At 40.6% G+C, this 22,749-nt stretch overlaps 2 protein-coding genes across 2 annotated transcripts; one reads left to right on the top strand and one right to left on the bottom strand.

Moving 5' to 3' along the window:
• The first annotated feature begins 205 nt into the window (after positions 1-205).
• Positions 206-2,796, top strand: smx5. Its single transcript, XM_074668587.1, has 5 exons — positions 206-281; positions 491-558; positions 899-929; positions 1,471-1,530; positions 2,275-2,796. Exons 1-5 carry the CDS (start codon positions 279-281, stop codon positions 2,398-2,400), a joined length of 288 nt encoding a protein of 95 aa, XP_074524688.1. The 5' UTR covers positions 206-278; the 3' UTR covers positions 2,401-2,796.
• A 3,257-nt stretch (positions 2,797-6,053) lies between these two features.
• bcl6aa (BCL6A transcription repressor a) lies at positions 6,054-12,925 on the bottom strand. Its single transcript, XM_074667364.1, has 9 exons — positions 12,888-12,925; positions 10,526-10,697; positions 10,210-10,431; positions 9,087-10,052; positions 8,624-8,805; positions 8,360-8,527; positions 8,140-8,270; positions 7,489-7,626; positions 6,054-7,379 (listed from the first exon to the last, which is right to left on the bottom strand). The coding sequence occupies exons 1-9, from the start codon at positions 12,916-12,918 to the stop codon at positions 7,236-7,238; spliced, it is 2,154 nt and encodes a 717-aa protein (XP_074523465.1). The 5' UTR covers positions 12,919-12,925; the 3' UTR covers positions 6,054-7,235.
• Positions 12,926-22,749: the final 9,824 nt, after the last annotated feature.

Raw genomic sequence — 22,749 nt, 5'->3', positions numbered from 1 at the left:
ATGATTGCTTTGAAGATTCATTGGTTTCAATGGTCAGTTCAACAAAACAACTTAAAACTCTTAAATATGGCAAGGTTTCCAATAATTTTGGCCACCTTTGAATAACGGTCAACCCAAATAAAAACAGGACCATTCGTCTAACGGGCTGCAGTTACGAGCTTGATAATCAACATAACTTTGGCTCCCTCTAGTGGAGCTCCTCTGTAATCGCAGGGATACAACGCAACGTGAAACGTCATCAACATCAGACGCACAGCTACAAGATACCTGCAGCAATAATGGTAAGGCATCACGCTGGATTTACCCGTTAGTTTTAAAATTTGCTATAAATCTCTCCCTTCACTATTTATTTGGAGGTTGAATAACTTATATAACATTGACTTTCTGAATATGTTGAAGTTTATTAACTTAAAGCCGCTGCAGCTCGTCTTTATCGTGCCCCACAGTTAGCCTGCTGCTAACATTAGCATCGTCCTGCTCTATGTTTCAGCTTTTCTACTCGTTTTTCAAGTCTCTGGTGGGAAAGGATGTGGTCGTGGAGCTCAAAAACGACCTGAGGTGAGTTAATGTTGTGTTTAATTTGTAAAACTTCTTATAATGCGGAACGATACGACCGTTGTCTGTCAGACTCGGCTACATTCTTGGGTTTTGTGTTTATTGTGTTGAATAAAGACAGAAATCTTCTCTGGATTCGATGCAGACGAGTTAAAGAAACAAAATAATTGAAACAACTTATGACTGTAAGAAAAGTACCACACAGTAGACTCTCAGAACACAGTATGAGTGAAATTTGTTGTCGCTCTCTCCTATTGTACTACACATGTATGCAGCAACTCTTTTTTTAACTTGTTGATCTTCATATAAGTTTTATAACATTTTCTATCTTCACATGTCTCAGCATCTGTGGAACACTGCACTCTGTGGACCAGGTTTGTAATAACTTTTTTCTTCTTTCACTACTCTATGGAAGCTGAGAGCGGACATGCTTCTGTGAATATTCTGTGACTTCATTGTTTTGAATAGGATATCCATTTAAGATCAAGTGATTACGCCTTTTTAAAGGTTTTTAAGTCTCTTGAATCTTATCATTATTGAATTATGTTTGCCAATTATGTTTGCTAAACTTAACACGAAAGAGTTGTGAATGATATACCTTAAACTGTTACTTTGCAAAGTTGAGTTGAGAAATAGTTTAAACTTGCCTACCTGAAGTGGTTGTGGAGGCAATGGCATTACGAAATGTAGTGGTCCAACCTATCACGTCCTCACAATCGTTTTGTTTTCCTCATAAACATCAAGTTATCTTGTTTTCATGCGGAAACAAGCTTTGATATCGCAAGACAAGGAAATCAATTAATATTTTAAAAGGAAAACTAAACAAATAGGTATACATTTCAAAGAAACAACTGTAATTTAACATTGGACCACAGAAAAAATCAAAGTTTTAATTTCTTTTCTTGTGTCTTTCAGTACCTGAACATCAAGCTCACAGACATCAGCGTCACAGATCCAGAGAAATATCCACACATGGTGAGTTCTTTTGTTCAGGACAATCTGTGAGCTGGTTCATTTCACATATAACTTTATTGGTACACAACACACAGGAAAGGAAGCTCAAAGGGCTCTGTACATTTAAAACAACAAGCAACTGAAAATACAGCACAGTAAAACCGAACATAAAAATGACTGACAAATCCAAATGGGAGGAAAATAAAAGGCAGATTGTATAAGGCCATGCAAACGAAATCAATCTGTTGATCTGTCTTGAGGACTGCTGTGGTCAGAGGTTACTGATGCCATCATCTCTCTGTAAGCTGAAATGGAGTTAGGAGTTTCTTTGTGTATATTTGATGTTTTATAAACATTTTCATAGCCGATACTGACTCAAATTTCAATGTGAGTCCTGAAGACTCTTTCCAACAAACCCCAAACCCTAAACTATCTTTGTAGACAGTCTCAAATAAGCACCAATCTGCACAAGTCCACAGAGGTGTAGGTGAGGGACATTTGGAAAGATGCTCTCATCAGTCATGCAACATAAAAAAATACTTGATGATACACAAATGTACAGGAATCAGTTTGAATAAAGAAAGTTAAAGAGCAAATTATACTCAACACACCACATAAAACGTGCTCTTTGGAATTACAGAGTTGAATGAGTTAAAATGTTGAAGTCCAGGTTGTCTGATTTCACATCTCATTAAACAGATTAATTTTTCTAAAGTTTTTTTTTCATGTTTAAACTCAGCCCTGTCTTGTTCCACTCTGCTGCAGCTCTCTGTGAAAAACTGTTTCATCCGTGGCTCTGTGGTCCGGTACGTCCAGCTGCCCGCAGATGAAGTGGACACGCAGCTGCTGCAGGATGCTGCACGAAAAGAAGCCATGCAGCAGAAACAGTGATTGAGCTGCAGGGTGGGGTTTAATCAGGGGGGTGGGTGGGATGTAGGGCTTCTGTTTGAACACGATAAGGTTTGTGTCGCTTTTGTAATTGGGTCAAATATTGTTGTTGCTTTTCTGAAAACTCAGAGAGAATTTAATTTCATTCCTGAAGTTAGTGATCAGTAATTTGGTGCATTAGTACTCATTGGAAACAGTCCTCACCCCACAGGCTGTACAGGAAACGTTCACTGATCCTGTTTTTTTGTTTAGTTTTTTAGAGACATCCAGAGTAAAATTACGAGCCCAGCTGAGGTGAAGATCTGTGTAACCGTTTCAGTTTCAAAAGCACTGTCGCTTCTCTTTGAAACATACAATATTTTTTTTATGTCACTTCAAAATAAAAATATTTTATTTATATTTTGAACCTTGAGTTGTCTTTTATGGTTATTTTGAAGACAGAAAGACCAAAAACAAAAATCCCACCACTTTGATTATATAGAAAGATAGCTCTAAAAAAGCCATGGTACAAACATCAGTGTGTTGAGGAGTGTACAGGTATGAAACCTCTTACATAGTTGTGAACTCACTCCGAGCTACTGGTATTCTATCAAAATATCCTAAAATTTACACCCTCTGCATTTGTTCTTGCAGGATTTTAACTTTTTACTTTTGTTTGAGTGCAGTTATAGTGGTGCTCAAGAAAAAAATGTGAACAGATAAAGGAAAATGAAATAAAAAGTGTTTATCTGAGACAGCCTGAAGTGTTAATGTGGAAACAGGCAAAATAAAAAAACTGTTTTGTTTTCAGAAGTATTTATTCACATCTTGTCACATTGAAATCTTCCTAAACATACATTTCTCTAAAAAGACAACAAACTAGAAAAGCTCTCAGAGAGCGCAGACCTCCATCAAGCATTTTGTGATTTTCAGGCAACACTTTAGTCCTACTGTAATGTTATACTCCCTTTCAGCAGACTGTCTGCTACAATTTGGTGTTAGTTGCAGGTTTGTATGATAATTTGTTTCCTGACAGTGTTGAATATTATGATGACCCAGTACATATTTTATATTCTGAATCTTAGTATCCAGAATATTGCCAGGATCTGGATCGTGCTTTTACATCTGTCAGAAATTATGGTAGCCTTGTCTTATATTGTTCTGCAAAGCAATCTGACCATTTATCCTGGAGTTGTATACACATATGCTGAAAATGGCCATACCTCACAATGATAAAGAATCCTTTAAAAAGTCCAGGATCCAGACAGTGATCCAGATCACTTCCAAAATTTAATCACTTCTTCCTTATCCCATTTTGAACATTTCCTGAAAACTTTACTAAGTTCTGTTCATTCCTTTTTGACTTTTTGCTCCGCTCTCGTTTGCTTCATGCTGATGTCTCTATGGGAAGCTCATGAGTTTTTTTGTCTTTATTGAGTCAGTAATTCTTTTTAATGTACAACAGTTTGTAATGTTTTGCATGAAGCACAGAAACGTCAAAGAAATTACTTGGTACAGTTCAGACATGTTTTCTTTTCCCTGAAAGTCTGAGACCACATTGTTCTGGCCTCTTGAAGTTTGACTGCCAGGCTCCTCACACCACTGTGTATAAACGTGTTGACATTCCTGTTTTATTCATATTTCTCTTTAGTTTCCTATATTTAACTCTGTGATCATTGTTCTTCTGTTACAGGAAATAAATTTGGCTTTCACACAGCTCACTGATGTAAATCTCAGCCCTTCTGAGGTGTGATCACTCAGGTGTGTTTGTGTAACAGCTTTGTCTGGTGACTAGCAGTGTTCAGTGGCTGAGGTCAGTGACCTTTAGCTGGATGCAGCCTCATTAATAGGTCAGTTTTTTGCCTCCTGCTTGTTTTTCTGTTACCAGCCGCTCTTATCTTTTAATTGCCATTTGTTGATACAGTGGACGTTGGTTTGGACAAAGTTAGGAGGCGATGCTTTAATTCTTATCTGAGGAGGACAGAAAGATGCAGCATGATTTCCTTGATGGACAGTGACCTACTTTCAGAGGTCGAGTGGATTGTTTTACGGCTTGTAGGAGTCGGGGGAAGAGCTGTATTCACTCATACTTACTCATGATGTAAACTTTATAAGACACCTGTTTGTTTCCTTTAAAGCTGCTGTGGAAGATCTTATCCTGGTCATGTGTTGATGCAGATTTCTGTCAAATAATCTCAGTCTTCCTTTTTTGAAATGTCAAATGTGAAACCCACTATTCATCTCTGTTCTTAAAAACTAGTTGTGTTTCCACGATGAGCCGTTGTGTGACAGAGGTATAGAATGACTACAGCGTATAACCATCCTCTCTCTGATAGTCTTGTCTGCTTTTGTGGGTCAAATTGAGACATCAGTATGAATTTCAGTCTGTCTCATAACCAGCTTGAAACTTCTCACTGGAGCTCAGAGGAAAACTGTCGCTTATCAGCAAACGCAGATTAGTGTAAAAGTAGAAGAAAATGTGTAAAAATCTGTGGTTAATTTAAAATAAGCGCACCTAAATCCTCTGATAGAGAATTATTCTTTAAACCAGGACACAAAGGCAAACACGAGCTCAGGAAATAGTGGTTTTTTGTTCTTTTACATTGTAGGAAATACACCCAAAAGGAGCTAAACTACTTTTCAGGCTACTGCATTAAGAAACAGGACAGAGCCTCCTTTATATATTATAAAACATATACATCTCTGTTTTCAGCAGGTAGGTCTGAATTATGCTTAAATGACCAGGAGGCTGATTAGGCTGAGAAAAGTGAAGTTGTTTTTTTTTATATACGGTATATATATTTTTTCTTGTTGTCACATTTTGATTGTTTTGTGTCATACATATAAAACAAATCAAACAGGCTTCGCTCATCAGAAATATATCACAGAATATTTACGGCGTTATAAATTTCCCATACTCCAGATCGTATCAGATTTTATATTGTAATACAGGGTAACACTTTACTTTAGAGGTCCGCTAATTTCATCACACTTAAGTAATAATTAGGCAAAGTTTTTTCTTATTTCTTTGAAATGAGCACATATCTTCTTTAAAATAATGTCCAAATTTATAGTCCCAAGTCACAATTGGTAGGTTACTGTTTTTTTTCCAGTTGTTTGAAATTCACTCCAAACTGAAGGTAAGAAGGTGACGATGAGCAAATGATTTATTTGAAATACCAACCCACCACAAATGTTTTTAGAAGTATCCCAAATTTTCTGCTGTTTCCAGAGAAGCAGGTGATAAATAGCTGCTTAGTTCTTGAAAACAGAAGTTAGGTTCATTGTTTCCTCTGATAATTACCTCTGAAATGTTCAGTGAATAATTCAATTTCCCAATAAGCAGTTGATAGTTAGCTATTTGTTCATAATTCCAAGTTCTTTAGTACCCAGTTTGTTGATATGCATAATTGAGATCACATGTAAAATGATAAACCTTTATGATTAGGCCTATAATGTTTTACATGATACAACTGAAGGCTTCAGGTGTGATATTCACCAAGAGTGGGGTTGTAAATTGGCCTTACCTGATTGTTATAGAAACTTTGTATAATTATTACCTAAGTGCTATGAAATTTGCAGACCTGTAAAGTAAAGTGTTACCTAAAACAGTCGTTTCTCCCTTTAATACGACAAACTCAGTCTGGGGTTAAGACATAGAAATCCAATACCTTTATTTTACATTCATACATCTATAACATTGTACAATAATTTTAATGCAGTTAAAAAAGCCCAATCCAAAAACAAGTCCTGAAGATTTACAATGATGAATTTGCATGTTTTAAGATTGGTGTACGAGCATTTAAAAATATATACACACACTCACACGTACATACACACACACGCACATACACACACAGAGGGATGTAGGACGAGTGGTGTCCTTGAGTTGTACCTTAACACAGTCGAGCTGAACGGAGAAGTATTCAGTCGGCGCAGAGAAAGGCACATTGAATACACAGTGTATGTACAAACAAAAAACCTGAACACGTACACAACTTTACTGTAGGAGCTAAAACAATGACCAAAAACTGTAAACCTTCACTTATGGAAAACAAATCAACAAAAACACATCTATACAAATACGTCTGAAGCAAAATATTTTCTTGGTCATAACAAAGCAGTACCTTGAAATGCATTTCAACACTTAGATTAGCTCTGCCAGCAGAGAGAATCCCACAGATATAATTACACAATATGTCACAATATTTATGCAGTTGCCCACTTCATGTGCGCTGACAACTGGTCAGAGAGAAACTCATGCATATCCTTATCAGACAGCAGCAGTCATCTGATATGTTTTACACTTAATCCCACTACAAAGTCTTTTTTTTCCCACTCTTCACATGAAAATGGCAACTTGACGTGGTGCAACATGTACGTACATCTACATAAAAAGGTATAGACAACTCTATACAGCCTCAAATCTCGATATCTTAAAATATATGTACCACCCGTCGATCAAAATGTTCAATACTTTCAGAAAAGTAAGTTCTCTGATATAAAATACTGTATTTTCAAAAAACTGATTGTTTACATTCCTTCCCTCTCGACAAAATAAAGCTTTATATACGTACTTTCAAAGCTTAGAAACACTTCCAACATACATATATAGATATATATATATTTATATTCATATCTAGATAGAAACAATAAAGTGACTAAGATGCCGTATGTGGCTCTACGTTCACATGTAGTGGAAACCCGTTTAGAATGGCGTACACAGCCAATTGAATTGTCTAATGAACACAGTGTGGCACTACAATTTTGGATGATTGTATAAGTCGGGGTCTTTAGATGCCAAGGTCATGATTGCCTCCTCAAAACAAAACAAAAAAAGAAACTGTTCCCTTCTTCACTCAGCATGTTTTCGTCAAGTCAGTTGGCATTTCCGCTGTGGACATGCGGTACTGGATCTTTGTGTTGGTGATGGCGCCGTGCTTCTGTCGGAGGTGCAGCCGTAGCTGACTCTTGTGGCGGAAGTGCAGGTTGCATTTCTCACACTGAAAAGCGAAAAAAAGGGAAACGTTATTTGAAGCCGTGATAACTGTGCATTTCACTCCCATGATGCTTGAGTTTTAATAATTCTTTAAGATGAAAATCTCAGCGTACATGATAGGGCTTTTCTCCCGTGTGTATGCGCAGGTGGCTCTTTAACGTCTGCAGGTGGCGGAAGCGTGTTCCACAGATCTCACACGGGTACGGCTTCTCACCCGTGTGAATCAACACATGGGCGCGCAGATGAGCAACCTGACAGAAGAACAAAAAAAGCACACTCAAATCAAACGATTGGACGCACTGAACATACCAAACTTCTGCTCAAAAACTCCAAAAGATTACATCTAATCTTATATTTCCAAAATCCCACACTGCATCGCTGTGTTTGTTTAATTTTAAGGAGGGAGATATCCGCCATTCACAATGTAAACACAGTCCAAGTTCACAACATTCAACCTGTAAAGTAGGCCAGGTGCGCAGTTGTCAAAGAACATTCCTTTCATTTCTTTTGTTCAAATCATAAAACGAGTTTGCAAATCCTTAGTTAACACTTTTCCGACAACACATGAATCAGTGTGTGTTGAATGAAAGCCAAAAAACCCTCAAGGATGTTCTGCACTATAATTATAGGTACTTTTGCAAAGCTGAAAATAACTGAAATAACCCATAATTGGAGTTAAGTATTAGTGCTGTAACTTCTTACACAAGGGGGGAAGAAAATGTTAAATATGCTCGATGCAGAGCTGTGCGCCTGGCAGTTTTTACCTGTACAAAACGAGCTCCGCAGGTCTCACATTTGTATGGCTTCTCTCCTGAGTGGATGCGAGTGTGAGTCTTGAGGTTAGCTGGTCTGTTGAACTGAGCACCACAGATATTACAGCGATACGGTTTCTCTCCTGAAAATGAGAAAATGACAGAAAAAATAAGAAATCAGCAGGAGAGAAGTGTGGATGGTGAAAGTGGTGAATGAGTGACTCGTGCGTACCTGTGTGGACGGTCTTGTGGCTGGCGAGGTTGCCCTTGTAGCGGAAAGCAGCCTGGCAGCGGTCGCACTTGTATGGCTTGTCGCTGTGAACTTGGAGCATGTGTTGTTTCAGCGCTTCATCCTCAGCAAATTTGGAGTCGCATTCGTTGCAGAAGAACGTACCGTTTTCTGAGAAATCACAGTCAGAGTTTATTTCCCACTCCAAAAAAAAAACAACCCACAACTTTTGATGCTTCTGTTTTTAAACATCGAGCGTGAACTCACCACAGCTGGAGTCGGAGTACTCGGAGTGCAGCTCTGCCATTTCCTCTGCTAGCCTGGCCCTGGACGTGTTGGGACAGACCTCGGAGTGTTGTGGGGATGAGGTGCCGCAGGTCGAGCAGTTCAAGCGGCTCAGGTAGTGTGGAGGGTGGCTGTCGCTGCTCCTCAGTGATCCGTCGAGTGCACTGCAGACAAAAAACACAGCTCACATGAGGTCAAAAAGCTCAGCTCAGACAAATTCTCCAAAATTAAAATTCATAAAAGACCCAAATGATGCACAAAAATCCCCTCCTGCACATTTTCCTGTAAAGTTGTGTTTTTAAGAAGAGCAAACTCAGAGGAAACACCCTCCACCCTTTCTTCTGTGACCTGAAATCCTCTCAGCACTTGGTACACATTGACTGACGGGCTTTATTACATCGTGTTCCTGTGTAACATGCAGCTATGTACTCGAGCAAAGCCTCACCTGCTGATGATGTTGTTGAGACGGCTGGCCTGGGGCACAGGTAGGTCCTCGCTGTGATCGCTGCTCTTGTTGGTGCTCTGTGGGTCGAGGTTCTCCGTGTCACTGGGGTGGAGGTAAGGTTGCATGCTGTGTCTCTGAGGTGAACGCAGCCCCGGATCGCGCAGCCCCACCTCCTCCTCCTTAGCGCTCTGATTTAACACAATGAACTTGTACTTCTTCCAGTTGCGAGATTTGGGGTCTTGCGTACCTTGCGGGTTTTGCACTCCGCCTGTTTGGGAGAGTCCGGCGTTCTTGCTGCTGCTGGACTCTGTTGGGGAATTGGGCTGGCAGTCTGATTTGAGGGGGCTCTGCGGGCTGCTCATCAGACTCTTGCGTCCAGCGGAGGAGATTCCAAGAGGGTAGTGCTGATGGATCAGGTCTTCCTCTGCCTGGGGAGCGTGATCTTTGCCCAAGTCTTTCTGATGCTCCAGGGTCAACACAGGAAACGCACGCTTCCTTGTAGCGAGAGTGATGGACTGGCTGACCCCCTCGTGGCTTTCCTTCCTCATCTCTTCGTCTCTCCCTATCTCCCTGGAAGCGTAGGTGGTGGAGTGAATAATGCTGGAGGTGCTGGTACCGACCGCCCTGCTGTACTCTGCCCTGATGAGGTTGGCGCTGTCGTGTGGAGAACAATGCTTGTGGTGCAGAGCGCTCTTTGAGAGGTCAGCAAAAGCGTTTTTGGCGTCAGTGAGCTTGCAGAGAGGGAAGGGGAACCCTGGCATGGGAAATTGCCCGTAGAGATGGTAGTTGCTGGGGGTGCTGACCCCGCTGAACATGTTGGAACCGTAGGGCCTCCCATCCCTGAACGGAGCTACGCGGCTGTGCAAACTGTCAACAACATCATGAGGCCGGTAAGCATGGACGTCCTGAGGTAAAACCAACGGACTGACCAGAAACTCGTCTCTGGGCAGTTTGGCAGACGGATCACTGGGAACAGAATGAGACGGTTAAAATCACAACAGATGTAAATAAAGACGCATTTACTGGTTTATGATGGATCCTCGTGGTACTAAGATTAGACAGATAAAAACACAGCAGATGCTCAGCTTGATGAATTTTACTGGTTTGCAGTTTTTGTGCCAACCTGGATTTGATGAATCTGTGGCAGGTGTCCACAACGTGGTCCATCTGCAGGTAAATGGCTGTGTTCATGATGGCCATGATCAGACTCTCCTTTAGTGTGAGACGGGAGGTGTACATGAACTCCAGCAGGATGGCGAAACCCTCTGGGTCTACTTTTGGGTCCAGACTGATGGCATTAAGGTTGCACTTGTGGGAGTCGGTAAAGATGGTGTAAAACAGCCCACTGCACACGAAAGACAAAAGAGAAAGATACATCAGCCCCTTCCGCTTCAAACTACAGCAGAAAGTACAGCCGGAGAATAAAACTGAACACACACCTGCAAGCCATGAGAACAGTCTTATGTGCACGAAACTGCTGCCTGTTAACCAGGATGGTGACATCTGTGAGGATGTCTCTGCTCCGCAGTCGGTTCAGGTTGAGCAGGACATCACATGCATGGCGTGTGAACTGTATGCAGCTGTCTGCTGCGCAAGCCATTTTGTCAAGTTCTGCAACCAAAAAAAAAACAAAAAACAACAACAACTTGAGATTATTTCACAAAAAACTCCAGCAGATTTTATTTACACTTTTAGTTCATTCCACGGTTCACCTCTGTCTCTGCGGAGGAGGAGGAGGAGGAGGATGGGTCATCTTAAGGTAATTTAACTGGACTGAAATTATTTATGACCCTTGATGTGGCAGACTGAAAAATAAATACAGCTGTTCTTCCAGAAGGAGGCGCCATTTATTAAATAAACACTGTCTAGACATTTTAATTTCTTCCTCTGGATTATTTCTCTCCCACTCACTTTTTCTCGTTATAAACCACTGGTTGACAAGATAATACAACTTAACGACGATGGGAGAAAAACACAGCACGTTGAAAGAGACGAGTCCGTCAAATGCATTTAAGATATAATTTCATAATAACAATCTTTTTAGAAATATTTATAAAGATATTTTTCATTTTTTAAAATAAGAATTCATCAAAAAACAAACTGCTGAAGTGAAAATGTGCATACATGTGAATGATAAACGCTGTTAGGATCCTGTGTAGTTTGTTCATAGCTGGGCAGTTTCTATAAATCATATCAGTTAATCTAACGGAAAAAGTTTGGTCACTTTTTCACTCCAGCTCGCCTCAGTGTCATTTTTAATCATTTTTCTCCCCGAACAAGCAGAAAAAAAATACAAAGAGCCTCCGCAAGCCGCTCGCTTCTGAGAGAAAAACTTTAAAGCGTAAATTAATAACAGAACAATGGAAGTTGTTTCAACCCCAGGACGTCCTCGCCACGGTTTTCATCCTGAAAACAACCCGGTGCAGCTGGCAGGTTTACAGAGGAGCAGTTTTTCTAGAATAAAACCTCTGACAGCGGCTCGTTGTGCAGCGTGCTGGATTCACGGTTTTTCCACAACACGCCACAGAGCATTTCAGGTCAACTACTTTGTGGGCATTTAAACTTCTGTGTCATTTACTCAGGACTGACTTACTTTCATAACACGCATCCAGCGGAGCTATGACAGAATCTTACACTCAATGTCAAGACTGAAGAGTGTAACAGGACACGTCCGAAAATAGAAGCAGAACAGCATGCAGCCTATGTAGACACACAACGATTTATGAACACTACTCGATGACAAACAAAGGTGTTAACACATTTACTCCAGTTTTAGAAATTTTCAGAACTACAGCTAGAGCATCAGTCAGTCTGCTTTTAACGCGCAGGGTTAATTAGAACAACAAAACGCGTTTTTTCAGCCCTACAATAATAATTTATTGTCAAAATAAACTGGCCTATTCACGTCTAACGGGACATGAGCGAATTCTTCTGAGATGAAAACATTTCAGTCTGTGACAGAATTGAAGCAACACAGCAGGAAAACAACTGTGAGCGCATCTGTGTAAAGCTGTAAACTTAGTTAGCTCCTAGTGCAGCGCGGCTTCTCAGTGGAAACATAAGAGACTCGTCTTCTGCGGGGACGTGTCATCCAGTCTGTACCGTGGAAACACACACCCATCAACACTAATGTTTCCGCTACAATGTTACGGTAACAGAGAGCTCGCTCGGCGCAGCCTTTTGCGCTCCATTGGAGCAAATTACCACCGGAGCGACCGCGGAGTAAAAATACCCTGAACCTGAGGCTGCCATGCTGCCAGCGAACTTCATTTGACAGCTTTGACACTTCCACGTACAAAGAGGCGTGAAATCAGCGCACATTTACAGCCCAGACACTCTTTAACACCGTCAACTATATTCACCCGGGAACCACGAACTAGACCCGGGCGCATGACAGCTTTTTCTGCCGCTCAAATTTTCTCATTCACCACGCCGTGGGTATCAAACCGGAGCGCTTAGACTTCTCTAGCAACATGACTGTGTCTGAGCGGCATGGGAGGCTACAGTGGAGCGGAGGGGAGGCTGCTGTCAGACCCCTCCGCTCCACCGCGACCAGCGCTGTGCCGAGCCGAGCCGCACGAGCTGTCAGCAGCGGAGCGCGCTGCCTGTCAGTGCACGAGCCACTCAGAGTTTCGACTCTGCACTCTTCAAACTGCCAGCAGACAGTCACACACAGCCCGGGCTTCACAAACATACAAAACAGCACAAATACGACAAATAGTTCTGTCTAAAACACCAGCAACACACAGTACATAACAACTTCGCGCCAAATTAGAGGAAAAAAGGAATTTAAAAAATCACCTGGTAGCGCTTTCCTAGAAACTTCTTGCATCACCACTTCTAAGAACCCCAGTTCTAAGAATCAGACGAGCACAATTCTCGGAATTTGAGCCCGAGACCGTACCACTTTCCAGGGGCAGGGGAGAGACGTTTTTTCCCCTTGTGGTAAAAACAACTTCTCTACAAAGCGGCTATTCCAAAAATTATAACACATACTGCTTCATTTAGATATATATGTTTGTAATAAGCTTTAAAAAGAGTGCAAAAAGGAGTTATATTTCATAAAATTAAGAAAGAAACTGTTTAACAGTGGTCCAAACCCCCCCGTTGTTGGTTGAGTCCTCAGTCATAGGATGTCGAGCCCGCGACGTCACAAGTTTCTTAAACCCAGCCCCCGAAATTCTCAGAACTAATTTATATTCTATGATTTCAGCAATGTATGCTACGTTGGCTTCCGACGCATTTAACACACAGAGCGTGCATGTACAGCACAGAGCGACATCTTAATTAGCCTCACGCGGACAGGTCGTTGAGACCCGCGCGCCTTCTCCTCCTTATTCATGTTTTAGCAGAGATTTGCTGCAGGTACCCTGACTTCATAGACGGAGACCGCTGCGATTCAACGCTGTGGGTTTGTTGAAAAGGAAAGCTTTGATAGATGCATTATTCACAGGTGTATAGGCAGAGCGTGGATGTGATTATGGAGCGGCTCGATCGTTTGATTTTGTGTCAGTGCATGGTCGAACTCGCACGTGTGGTCGATATTTTTGTAGTTTCATCTCCGCATATGATAGTTGAGTGCGCTGCTGTGTTTTTTATGTTTTGATGTGGACTTGTCAGAGCGACCGTGCAGCTGGGCTGTGGAGTAAATAAGGGGTTGTGTTTACTGCTGGCATGATTTAAGCCAAAACTAATGTTCATGTCGAAAACTTGTTGCATGAAAGCGTGCATAAATTTAACCTACATACGTTCATATTTTTAATCATTAATCACTGGTCTTATAAATAGTGAATTAACAAGTAAAACTGTATTATAAACATTATGATATATAACCTTAAACACAGATGGTAGTGATTTTTCTGCTTACAAGCCTTCGTAACCTGTTTACCTCAATTTTTTGAAACGTCTTCTCTTTCATTAAGAGATTATTTTTAATTAAAAAATGAATATGATAGCCTGTGTAATCATCCTTGTGAAGTAAGGTGCTCTTTGTGCAAAAACAGTACTCATTGAAATGCAAAGTGAAACATTCCTGGAAAATTAATTGAATGCATTGCTGTGATTTTTCCCTCCTACCATTTAATTTAAGGCATGTGTACTCCCTGTTGCATCATTTCTCAGAGTTGGGCAAGAATAAACGGAGTCTCTTTTTTTCTCTCCTAACTTTTCAGCTTACTGGTGTTGTGTTTTACTTCATGTTTCTTTCAGATGAAACCAGCCAGGCTTTAGTGCAGATCAGTTGCATCAAATTGGAGTTGAACTGTGTAGGCTTTTTTAAAAAATATCATCCCTGCATGGAGAAAAGAAGTGGTGTAATTTCACCAGTTAAATGGTTTGTTATTCAGGGGGATGTGTGTGTGACAGAAGCATCTGAAAGTGTGTATGGTTTTCATGAGCTGAGGGAAAGCGTTAAACGTGAGTGACTCACCTTGGAAACTTTGTTTGTGGTGATTCCAGAGCACGGGTTCCCCGTCTTTTCTCACCCCGTTCACTCCATGGCACAGGAGGAGCATTTGCTGAGCTGATGAGAAATGACACAGATAAGTTTGGACAGTTAATTCAGTAATTTATGAACAGAGAAAAACTTGAGTGTAATTTATCAAGACATATCTTGAATCTTAAGTGGTTTTAATATAACAAACAACACAAAATTAACCATTAGATTTTAAGGCTCTGGTTTCACTGATTCATTGTTTAAATATTTGTCAAGATTAGTATGCAAACAAAGATTAAAGTTAGAGCTCCGCTTTATTTAACGTTTTGAATGTGAATCATCAGTAACCACAAAGCTCACACCATGCTCAAACATGCAGCCCTGCATCTGCAACATATTTGTATTTATTCATTAAAAGCTATCAATATTCACCCACTCCTTTATGTTTAGCCTTGAGAAAAAATCTTTTGGTTTACTTTCATTTTAATGATGAAGAGTATAAAACATTGTAAGGCTTACATCTTTATTTTTAAAATAAAATAATCTCCCCTTAAATGGAAATGAAGATTTTTAAGAGAAATTAAATAAAAGGCCAACTTTATTCCACCCTCGTGCAGAGGAATGCATAGACTGGGTTTAATTAACAGCAGAACATTTATTATCAGACGGTAACCTTTGCCATCAGTCTGCAGCACACAGTGTTATAAGCAGCCAAATGAATCACAAACATCTCCTTTCTCTTTTTCTTTAACCCTTCACATGACGACACACTCCACTGTAATGTAACCAACACGTCCCTGTGGATTGCCCGCGCATCCGCCCATCTGGATCCGGCATCCCACTAAAAACACTCCAGGTGTTCTCAAACCATTGGGGAACAAAAAAAAAAGAGTCTCCAAAATAATTAAGACGCACGCTTTTTACAGCAATCTCCTATTCAGCACTGCCAAATAAAGACTATCTTGAGCTCCAAACAAAGAGCAGCGTCAACTTTATTTCAATCCACTTGGGGGATGTTTCAGGCGCTCCAGCACAGTTATGCATAATGCACGGCCATAAACCATCCAGGAGTTAGGAGAGAGATGTGTAATTTACAGAGGCCCCATGCTGCGCCCTGCTATAGAAGGATGAGATAATTACTGCAAATCCTTGGCAAACTTTAACTCAACCATTTCCTAGCAAAAAATAAATGACCCACTTAGAGAGGACAGAGGAAGAGAGCAGGGTGTCTGATCAATACCCCCCGGTCTGAGCTGATAGGAGTGACACACACAGGGCACACTGTCACATTATGAACAGTGTATCGGTTAATCCTTGATCTCCATTCAGGCTGTATAATTAAACAACGGGTCAGGACGTCAGGCTCTCTTTGTTCAGGCAGCACGCTGCTCAGAAACAATCACGGCCAAAGCAGGTTGTGACACCGATTCAAGTCCGCTAGGCCAGTAACAGCTGCACATTAGAAAAAAAATCTTGTACACTCCTTCTGACACAGTGTGAAACATCTCTGAGCCGTATCATTGCCTCCACTCTGTGCATGATAGGTCATTGAATAGAAATGCCCACTGACAAAAGCCCGAGGCCCGGAGGTTGCCTCACTTTTTTTTTCCATAAACTGCACACTTTTGTCTCGTTTCACAGCAAATTTCTGCCAACTTCAGTGTTCATTGTCAGCAAAGATGTGAGTGTGGAGTTTTGTTCTGAGAGGCATGATGCAACCGAGCTGTAACACCAAACAGATAATGCTGTTAGCTACAGAGGTCTTTTTAGTTCCTTTCTTTAAAAGAATTTCTTTTTATATTGTTAAGTTTCACTTTTTTAACTCCGTGCATCCCAGAAGCACTTTTTTCTCCCTGCTTTTGTCCACAACAAAGTCCTCCATTTGTCAAACACTATTCCTTCTCCAGGTCTGAATTGTAGCACAGTGTCTGTCTGCATGAAAAGATGTGCTCCTCTCGTCTCATTGTATGTATTTGTATATTTTCCTTGATCTCCCATTTGAGCAGATCATTGAAAACATATTGCATGCATAATTCACACCGTCAGTTAAAGAACACGGTGTGTAATAAATAGACGTGGTGAAAAATTCATTGATGGCACTTCAAAAGATTCCTCTGTGCAGGTAATAATGAGCGCACGTTACTTGGAAGCTTGCCTCTTTCTTTTTTAATTAACAGACGAGTCGTTTCCTGACACGAAATCATGTCTGTTTGTAGCAACGTGCCTCTGCACTCGCTCTTCAGGTTGAAAGTTGGGTTTCATCCCACTTGAAGAGGGTGAACACAGTGGGAGATTAGCAGGAGCACAAAATAATAGAGATAAGGAGGTCACACTTAAATAAAGGAGTCCCTTGATCACTTGAACTGCCGCTAATACGGTCGTAAAAATGAACATTTTGGCAACACACTCTTCAGGTTGTTTCAAAGTGTTTCCCTCAGCCTTAATGCTTTAATGGGTGCTCAAAAGTGATGCATTTGTTGTAAAACAGCATCAACGGAACTCCAGCGGTCAATAACAAGGCTCCCCAGGCACATAAAAGCTTTGTTGAAGACTGTTTTATTCTGCTTTATCAGTTATTTCAAAAAGAAATCACACACACACACACATCACAGAAAAGAAAACTTTGGAGTAAGTTTTGTCTGTGTGCCAGTGTGTGTGTGTGTGTGTATGTGTGTGTGTGAATAACCTTGAGTTCACCGGCTTGCCTGTGCAAGCTACATGTTAAGGTTATAGTCGGAGCAGAGGCGTGTTAGTGGGCTAGAATTCCAATTTAGTCAAATCAAAGCATGTAGATTCAGGACTTTCTCAAGGCCAGCGGAGAGGAGCCAGGAATGCAGCCGCAGAGTCGAACTTGATGGAATTTTCCACGCATACCAAGAACAGTCCCCTGCCAGTGTGCCATCTCCTGGATGATGGGTCACTTGCTTCCACCAGACACTGAGATATACCATATAAACTCACAGGAGCAGCAATCATCCCTACAAATCTTCACAGTCTGAGTGTTTGCACTTTTTTCCTCTTTTCTCTCACATGCCCAGGGCTGCAAAATACAGAACTCCAAGAGCACACGAGGAGGAGTCAAAATTTGGGACAACTTCTGCACAGATTAGATTCAAAGCTTCAGCGTGTGTCTGCGTGGTTTCAGTTTGTACTCTGACAGAGGTGTAAGCCGTCTGAGACGGAGAACTTTTAAGAGCAGAGGATTAAGACGGTAAACAGATGGGTCTTGTTTCTTTGCACCACCCTCAATAATGATCCAATAAGAATCATCTGTGTGAATCAGCCCACTTTCTCTGCGCTGCTGTCACAACACCTATCACACTGCTGATCTTCAGAACAGATGCCAGGTGAAAATGTTGCAGGACTTCCTCCTCGGATTCATACAGGTCTCGCCCTCTCTGACATGTAACTGTACCCATGATACCCAGTCCTCACACCTCTACAGGAAATCTATCAAAGAAGTCAAAATGTTGTTGGTATAAGGACAGTGTAAATAGACTGACGCTACGGCAGCTCCCTGAAAGTGAAGCCAAAACTCAGGGAATCAGATGTTTAAGATGTTACTGCCTGACACATCTGGTGAGTTTTGACTTCACATAGTACAGTGGGAGGAGGTACAGACACATGGTCCACAGTTTTCTACACTTACTGGCTTGTAACTGACCCTTCAGCGTCTTATAGTGGATTTCAAATATAATCTGAGCTGATGCTGAATTAAAAAACAGGAAATGAGTTCAGATATCTTGTATTTCTTGTATTTTATTTTTAAATTTGAAGCAAAATGAGGACAGTTTTCAGGGCCAAACCTTGTTTACTCAATACTGAGATTCTATTACAAACCTTTCATTGTGTTACCGTCTGGAGTAAAACAACCCAAAGCTTAAAAAATGGCATCACACTAACTAGCTGTGGAGATGCAGGATCTGACACTTGATATTCAATGCAATTAAACTAAAATCCTCATGAATTGGATTAAAGCAATATTTATCATTGGGGTCATTTTTTTTTATTTCCCAAAATTGATCCTTGATTCAAATTTAAATGAAGCATGTCAATAAAGAAATCCTTCCTCTAGGTTAGAGACCGACAAATTTTGAATACCAGTGTGAATGGACGCATAGGTGTAATTTTAAAGGCTAGCTTAAAAAATTAAACAAGTTTGTGATATTCGTATATTACAAAACATTTGCAATGAAATAAACCAAAAGCCAAAACAAAATCGATAATTCACCAAATGGTAAGGATAAACAGGCGTAACTGATGACATTAGCTTAAAGCTTATGTGATAAATATGAGGTTGATGTTTTGGCGCCCCCTTTTGGATAAAGCAGGCCTCGCTGATTCTTCCCTGTCATGTCTCATAGGGCTTTTTTGATCACGAATGTCACTCTGCTATCTGTTCAGAGTCAAATATATCCTTCATTGAGTGTCCTAGCCGGGGTAAATTTATGATAAAAACGCGCTGTATCATCAGCGTACAGTTTATGATTGGCCTGACACCTACCCCCCACCAGGGGTCTCAGATGTCAGAAAGGATCGCTCTTCTTGTTAGCATTTTTTTTTTTGCATTTGTGGGTCTTGAAGAGACACCAGTTGTAATTTCAGTCTGTTTCACATCCAGCTGAAAACTCATCACAGGAGCTTTAAAGAAATTTGTCAATTACAGCAAAAATCCGAAGCATGGTTTGGCATTGGCCGCAAAAATCAAACTTTTCTGAACTTATGCGCAAACCAAAGATGTTTTACAGTATCTACTTTTCAGGCAGCAGAAATATAAAACTCTTGGTAAATCAGGGGTGTTTATAAAGAGGTATTTAATTATAATCTGCTAAATGCTGTAATCTGATGTTGCAGTATGAGAGATTAAAAAGGTCAGAAATCACTCTCCTGGTTGACTGCAGTGGACAGGCTGCTTAGAGTGTTTCTGGACACTCACGTTCTGGTGCGTTTCAATAAAATGTTGTGAAACACTTTAATGTCGAAACAAGGAAATTTAAAGTCAGCTTTATTTAAAGCATGATTCAGTAATTTTAGGGTCTCAGAGCACCAGTGATCTGCCAGGTACCAAAACGACTTCTTGTAAAAATGACTGATTTGATTTCCAGGTTTCCATCTGCTCTGTTTAGGCAATAAATATAAGATTTGTACTGCATTACTACTGAACCAGAGATGTCCTGTAACGCCAACAAGTTTACCGTGACGTAAATGATCTAAAGTTGCCAAACCAGTTTCAGTTCTCTGTTATGCATTAAGAACAATAAACACTGTGTATTACATTTGAAGGGTTTGCAACAGACTCTGAGGGACTGGATTTGGGTTTTGTGTGGATCACTCCACATATCGACTCAATAACAGCGGCGTCTTTGGTATCACTCAGTCCTCATGTCACCCCCTCAGTCAACCCTTACATCTCTCAAAGCTCAGTTGTTACAGCCCAAATTGTTAAATTCTCATAGTTTGCATCGCTCCCACCGCCGGATCAGAGTCGATTCCTGCATGTGATTCCAACAGCTGATACTGGTCCACAGGGCTGGTCAAACAGGAACTACACAAACCTCGCTCCAGGCCAGGGTTCAGCAAAAACCACACAAGGCAACAGCAGCAGCACACTTGTCACATCAATCACCTCAACTATTATTTTTTGTGAGAGAAACACCAAAATACAAACAGTATGTCTGAATTTTATATGTAAATTTTTAGCGTTTTTAGTTTGATTAAATGAAGATTTTATCACAATATGGGAGGTAAAGTCTGCTGCGGCTTTTGTTTTGTAACTGTTTGCAAAAGTTGTAACAAGTTGAAAAAGTTGAGTTTCACTTACATAGATCAATTATTAACAATGCTGACATTTTACAAGAAGAGAATGTAGCTTTTGTTTCATGAATATAAGGGTCTTCATAACCCAATTTTTGTCTCCAGCAGGTGGAGACTCTACTTGTTGCTGAAGGAAATTTTGTGAAACCAAATACAGCGTCTATATTTTTTGTCCATTAAGAATAAAACAGGTTTTGGTTGCCTAACTGGGATTTCCAAGGGCCTGTGTCCACTGACAGAAGTTTTTCATCAGAGTTGTTATCTCCAGCACTTTTCTCGTCCCTGTCAGCTAGGTCAGTTTAAACTGTATATAACTTTGTAATGTGAGTTATGACACTTTCAGTAAGGAAGCCTGTACAGCTATTAGCATTAGCTTTGACCTGAAAACTGGAGCCTTCAAAGTATGGTGACTTGTTTCACAAGTCTTGCAAAAAAGTGCTTGTTCACTTAAACCTACATTTGTTTGGTTGGAGTTTTTTAAAAGTAGCTAAACTATTTCTGCAGTGGTTACTAGCTTAGCTGCCTAGTTGCCTAACTGGGATTTCCAAGGGCCTGTGTCCACTGACAGCAGTTTTTCTTCAGAGTTGTTATCTCCAGCACTTTTCTTGTCCCCATCAGCTAGGTCAGTTTAAAACTGTATGTAACTTTGTAAGGTGAGTTATGACACTATCAGTAAGGAAGCCTGTACAGCTATTAGCATTAGCTTTGACCTGAAAACTGGAGCCTTCAAAGTATGGTGACTTGTTTCACAAGTCTTGCAAAAAAGTGCTTGTTCACTTAAACCTTCATTTGTTTGGTTGGAGTTTGTAAAAGTAGAAGTGGTTGCTAGCTTAGCTTAGCTTAGCTTAGCTTAGCTTAGCAGTTTTTCCGGCTGGTTTCCCAACAAAAAAGGTGAACTGGCTAATTTCCCCATTGGGTAATACACGTATTAGTGAAAAGTACCTGATCTACCCCACTTCCCAAAAAAGCAAAGTATTCCTTCAAATCTCATGTTTGTTTACATGAATTATTTTGTCTGGGAACATTTTTGTTCCATAAAATTTTCTTTTATCTTGGATGCTGCATATTCCTGACTATACCTGGTTGTTTCCACCAGTGTGGATTTGATATGTATGTATGTTTATTTATCAGTTTTTAGTTTTAACTTGTGATCGTTAGTTCATCAGGTCAGCGTTGATGAGTGCTGTCCTATAGGAATCAACCCAGGACACCACACTGAGGGAAAACATGTGAGCAAAGACCAGGATGTCAGCTCATAAACCAGCAGACCATGGGACTGTCCTCGAGGGAAAGATGGTGCTGTAAGATTTTTATGTAACTGGGTAACCTAAACTACCCTCATGAACTCAAAGTGTAGACCTTCAGGGCGCTGCATCAGGTTTACACAGGGCTGGAGAGCTCTTCAGTGTCAGTATCTCAGACTGTGTGTGTGTGTGTGCTGTTATAAATGTATGGTAGTGACATGAAGAGGATGGGGAACATGTTTGCCATCATGGGTCAAGAACACAACTCTTAACTCCACTGCATGGGTCATCAGTCTGTCTGTATCCTGTGTTTGAGAGGCTTTAGATTTGGATTTGAATGGTTTACGATGTGTCACTGCTCTCTTGAGGTTTTCTCTTTCAGTTAAAGACATTGAGTGTTCCTCAAAGGCTCAAACTTTGATGGATACCTTTTTGGTTTTCTTTATTTTGTCCTACCTAGATGTTTCCTGACCAAACTTAGAGCTGTCTGAAACTTCTGTATTGTTAGCAGGAGCTTTTTACAGCTTGATGCAGAGCTTTGATTTAATGGATCTGCGTCACTCTGGTTTTTACCATTAATATGGATTTTATCTATTTCTCCCCAATTTTGTTCACAGATTTGTATAATTTGTTTCTGAACATGGTTAATATCATGACTTACACACAACCAGGCTTCAGGCTGATCTCAGTGAAAGGCCCATCTTTACTGCCCCGGTTTATACGACAATACCTCAGAGGCATCTGCTGGTGAAGAAAGCATCCATGACGTGGTGGATTGGTTAAAAGTTATATTATATAAGTTATTTAGTTTATCTGCTGATCCTTTTCAAGATATGCTGATAAATCATTACGTTGTGACACTGTCAGAAAGTTGTGATCACAGCTTTGCAGAGCTCTGAGCAACACCCTGATACAGCTTCTTCTGGGAATCGAGTCTTTCATTAAGAAACAAAATGAGAGACCTGTCACCTGACAAAGGTTTGAAAGCAGTACATCTTAATTCTGGAGAAGCACTTTTCCAGTTATTTTTTGGCCCTTTTTGCTTTTATTAGAAAGGACAGCTGAAGAGGCGCACAGAAGGTGCTGAGAAGAAGAGAAGACACGCAGCAAAGGGACGCTGTCAAATCAGCAGCTGCTGTGTTGAGTAGTTTGTGTCAGGCATTAACTGCTG

The sequence above is a fragment of the Halichoeres trimaculatus genome, unplaced genomic scaffold (genome assembly GCF_033239565.1).
Source record: "Halichoeres trimaculatus isolate MK-OKI-2021-1 unplaced genomic scaffold, fHalTri1.1 fHalTri1_scaffold_4, whole genome shotgun sequence".
NCBI classification, from domain to species: Eukaryota; Metazoa; Chordata; class Actinopteri; order Labriformes; family Labridae; genus Halichoeres; species Halichoeres trimaculatus.
The sequence above is the reverse complement of the archived record's forward strand: the minus strand, read 5'-3'. Positions and strand labels throughout refer to the sequence as shown.

What these genes read in the sequence shown, in the direction of transcription:
- smx5 (XM_074668587.1), top strand. An exon ending in GAGCTCAAAAACGACCTGAG is followed by an intron (nt 559 to 898) that starts GTGAGTTAATGT and finishes CACATGTCTCAG; the next exon opens with CATCTGTGGAACACTGCACT. An exon ending in CAGAGAAATATCCACACATG is followed by an intron (nt 1,531 to 2,274) that starts GTGAGTTCTTTT and finishes ACTCTGCTGCAG; the next exon opens with CTCTCTGTGAAAAACTGTTT.
- bcl6aa (XM_074667364.1), bottom strand. Translation starts at nt 12,918, where the DNA reads ATGCAAGAAGTTTCTAGGAAAGCGCTACCAG. An exon ending in TTCTAGGAAAGCGCTACCAG is followed by an intron (nt 10,698 to 12,887) that starts GTGATTTTTTAA and finishes TTTTGGTTGCAG; the next exon opens with AACTTGACAAAATGGCTTGC. An exon ending in GCGGAGCTCGTTTTGTACAG is followed by an intron (nt 7,627 to 8,139) that starts GTAAAAACTGCC and finishes TTCTTCTGTCAG; the next exon opens with GTTGCTCATCTGCGCGCCCA.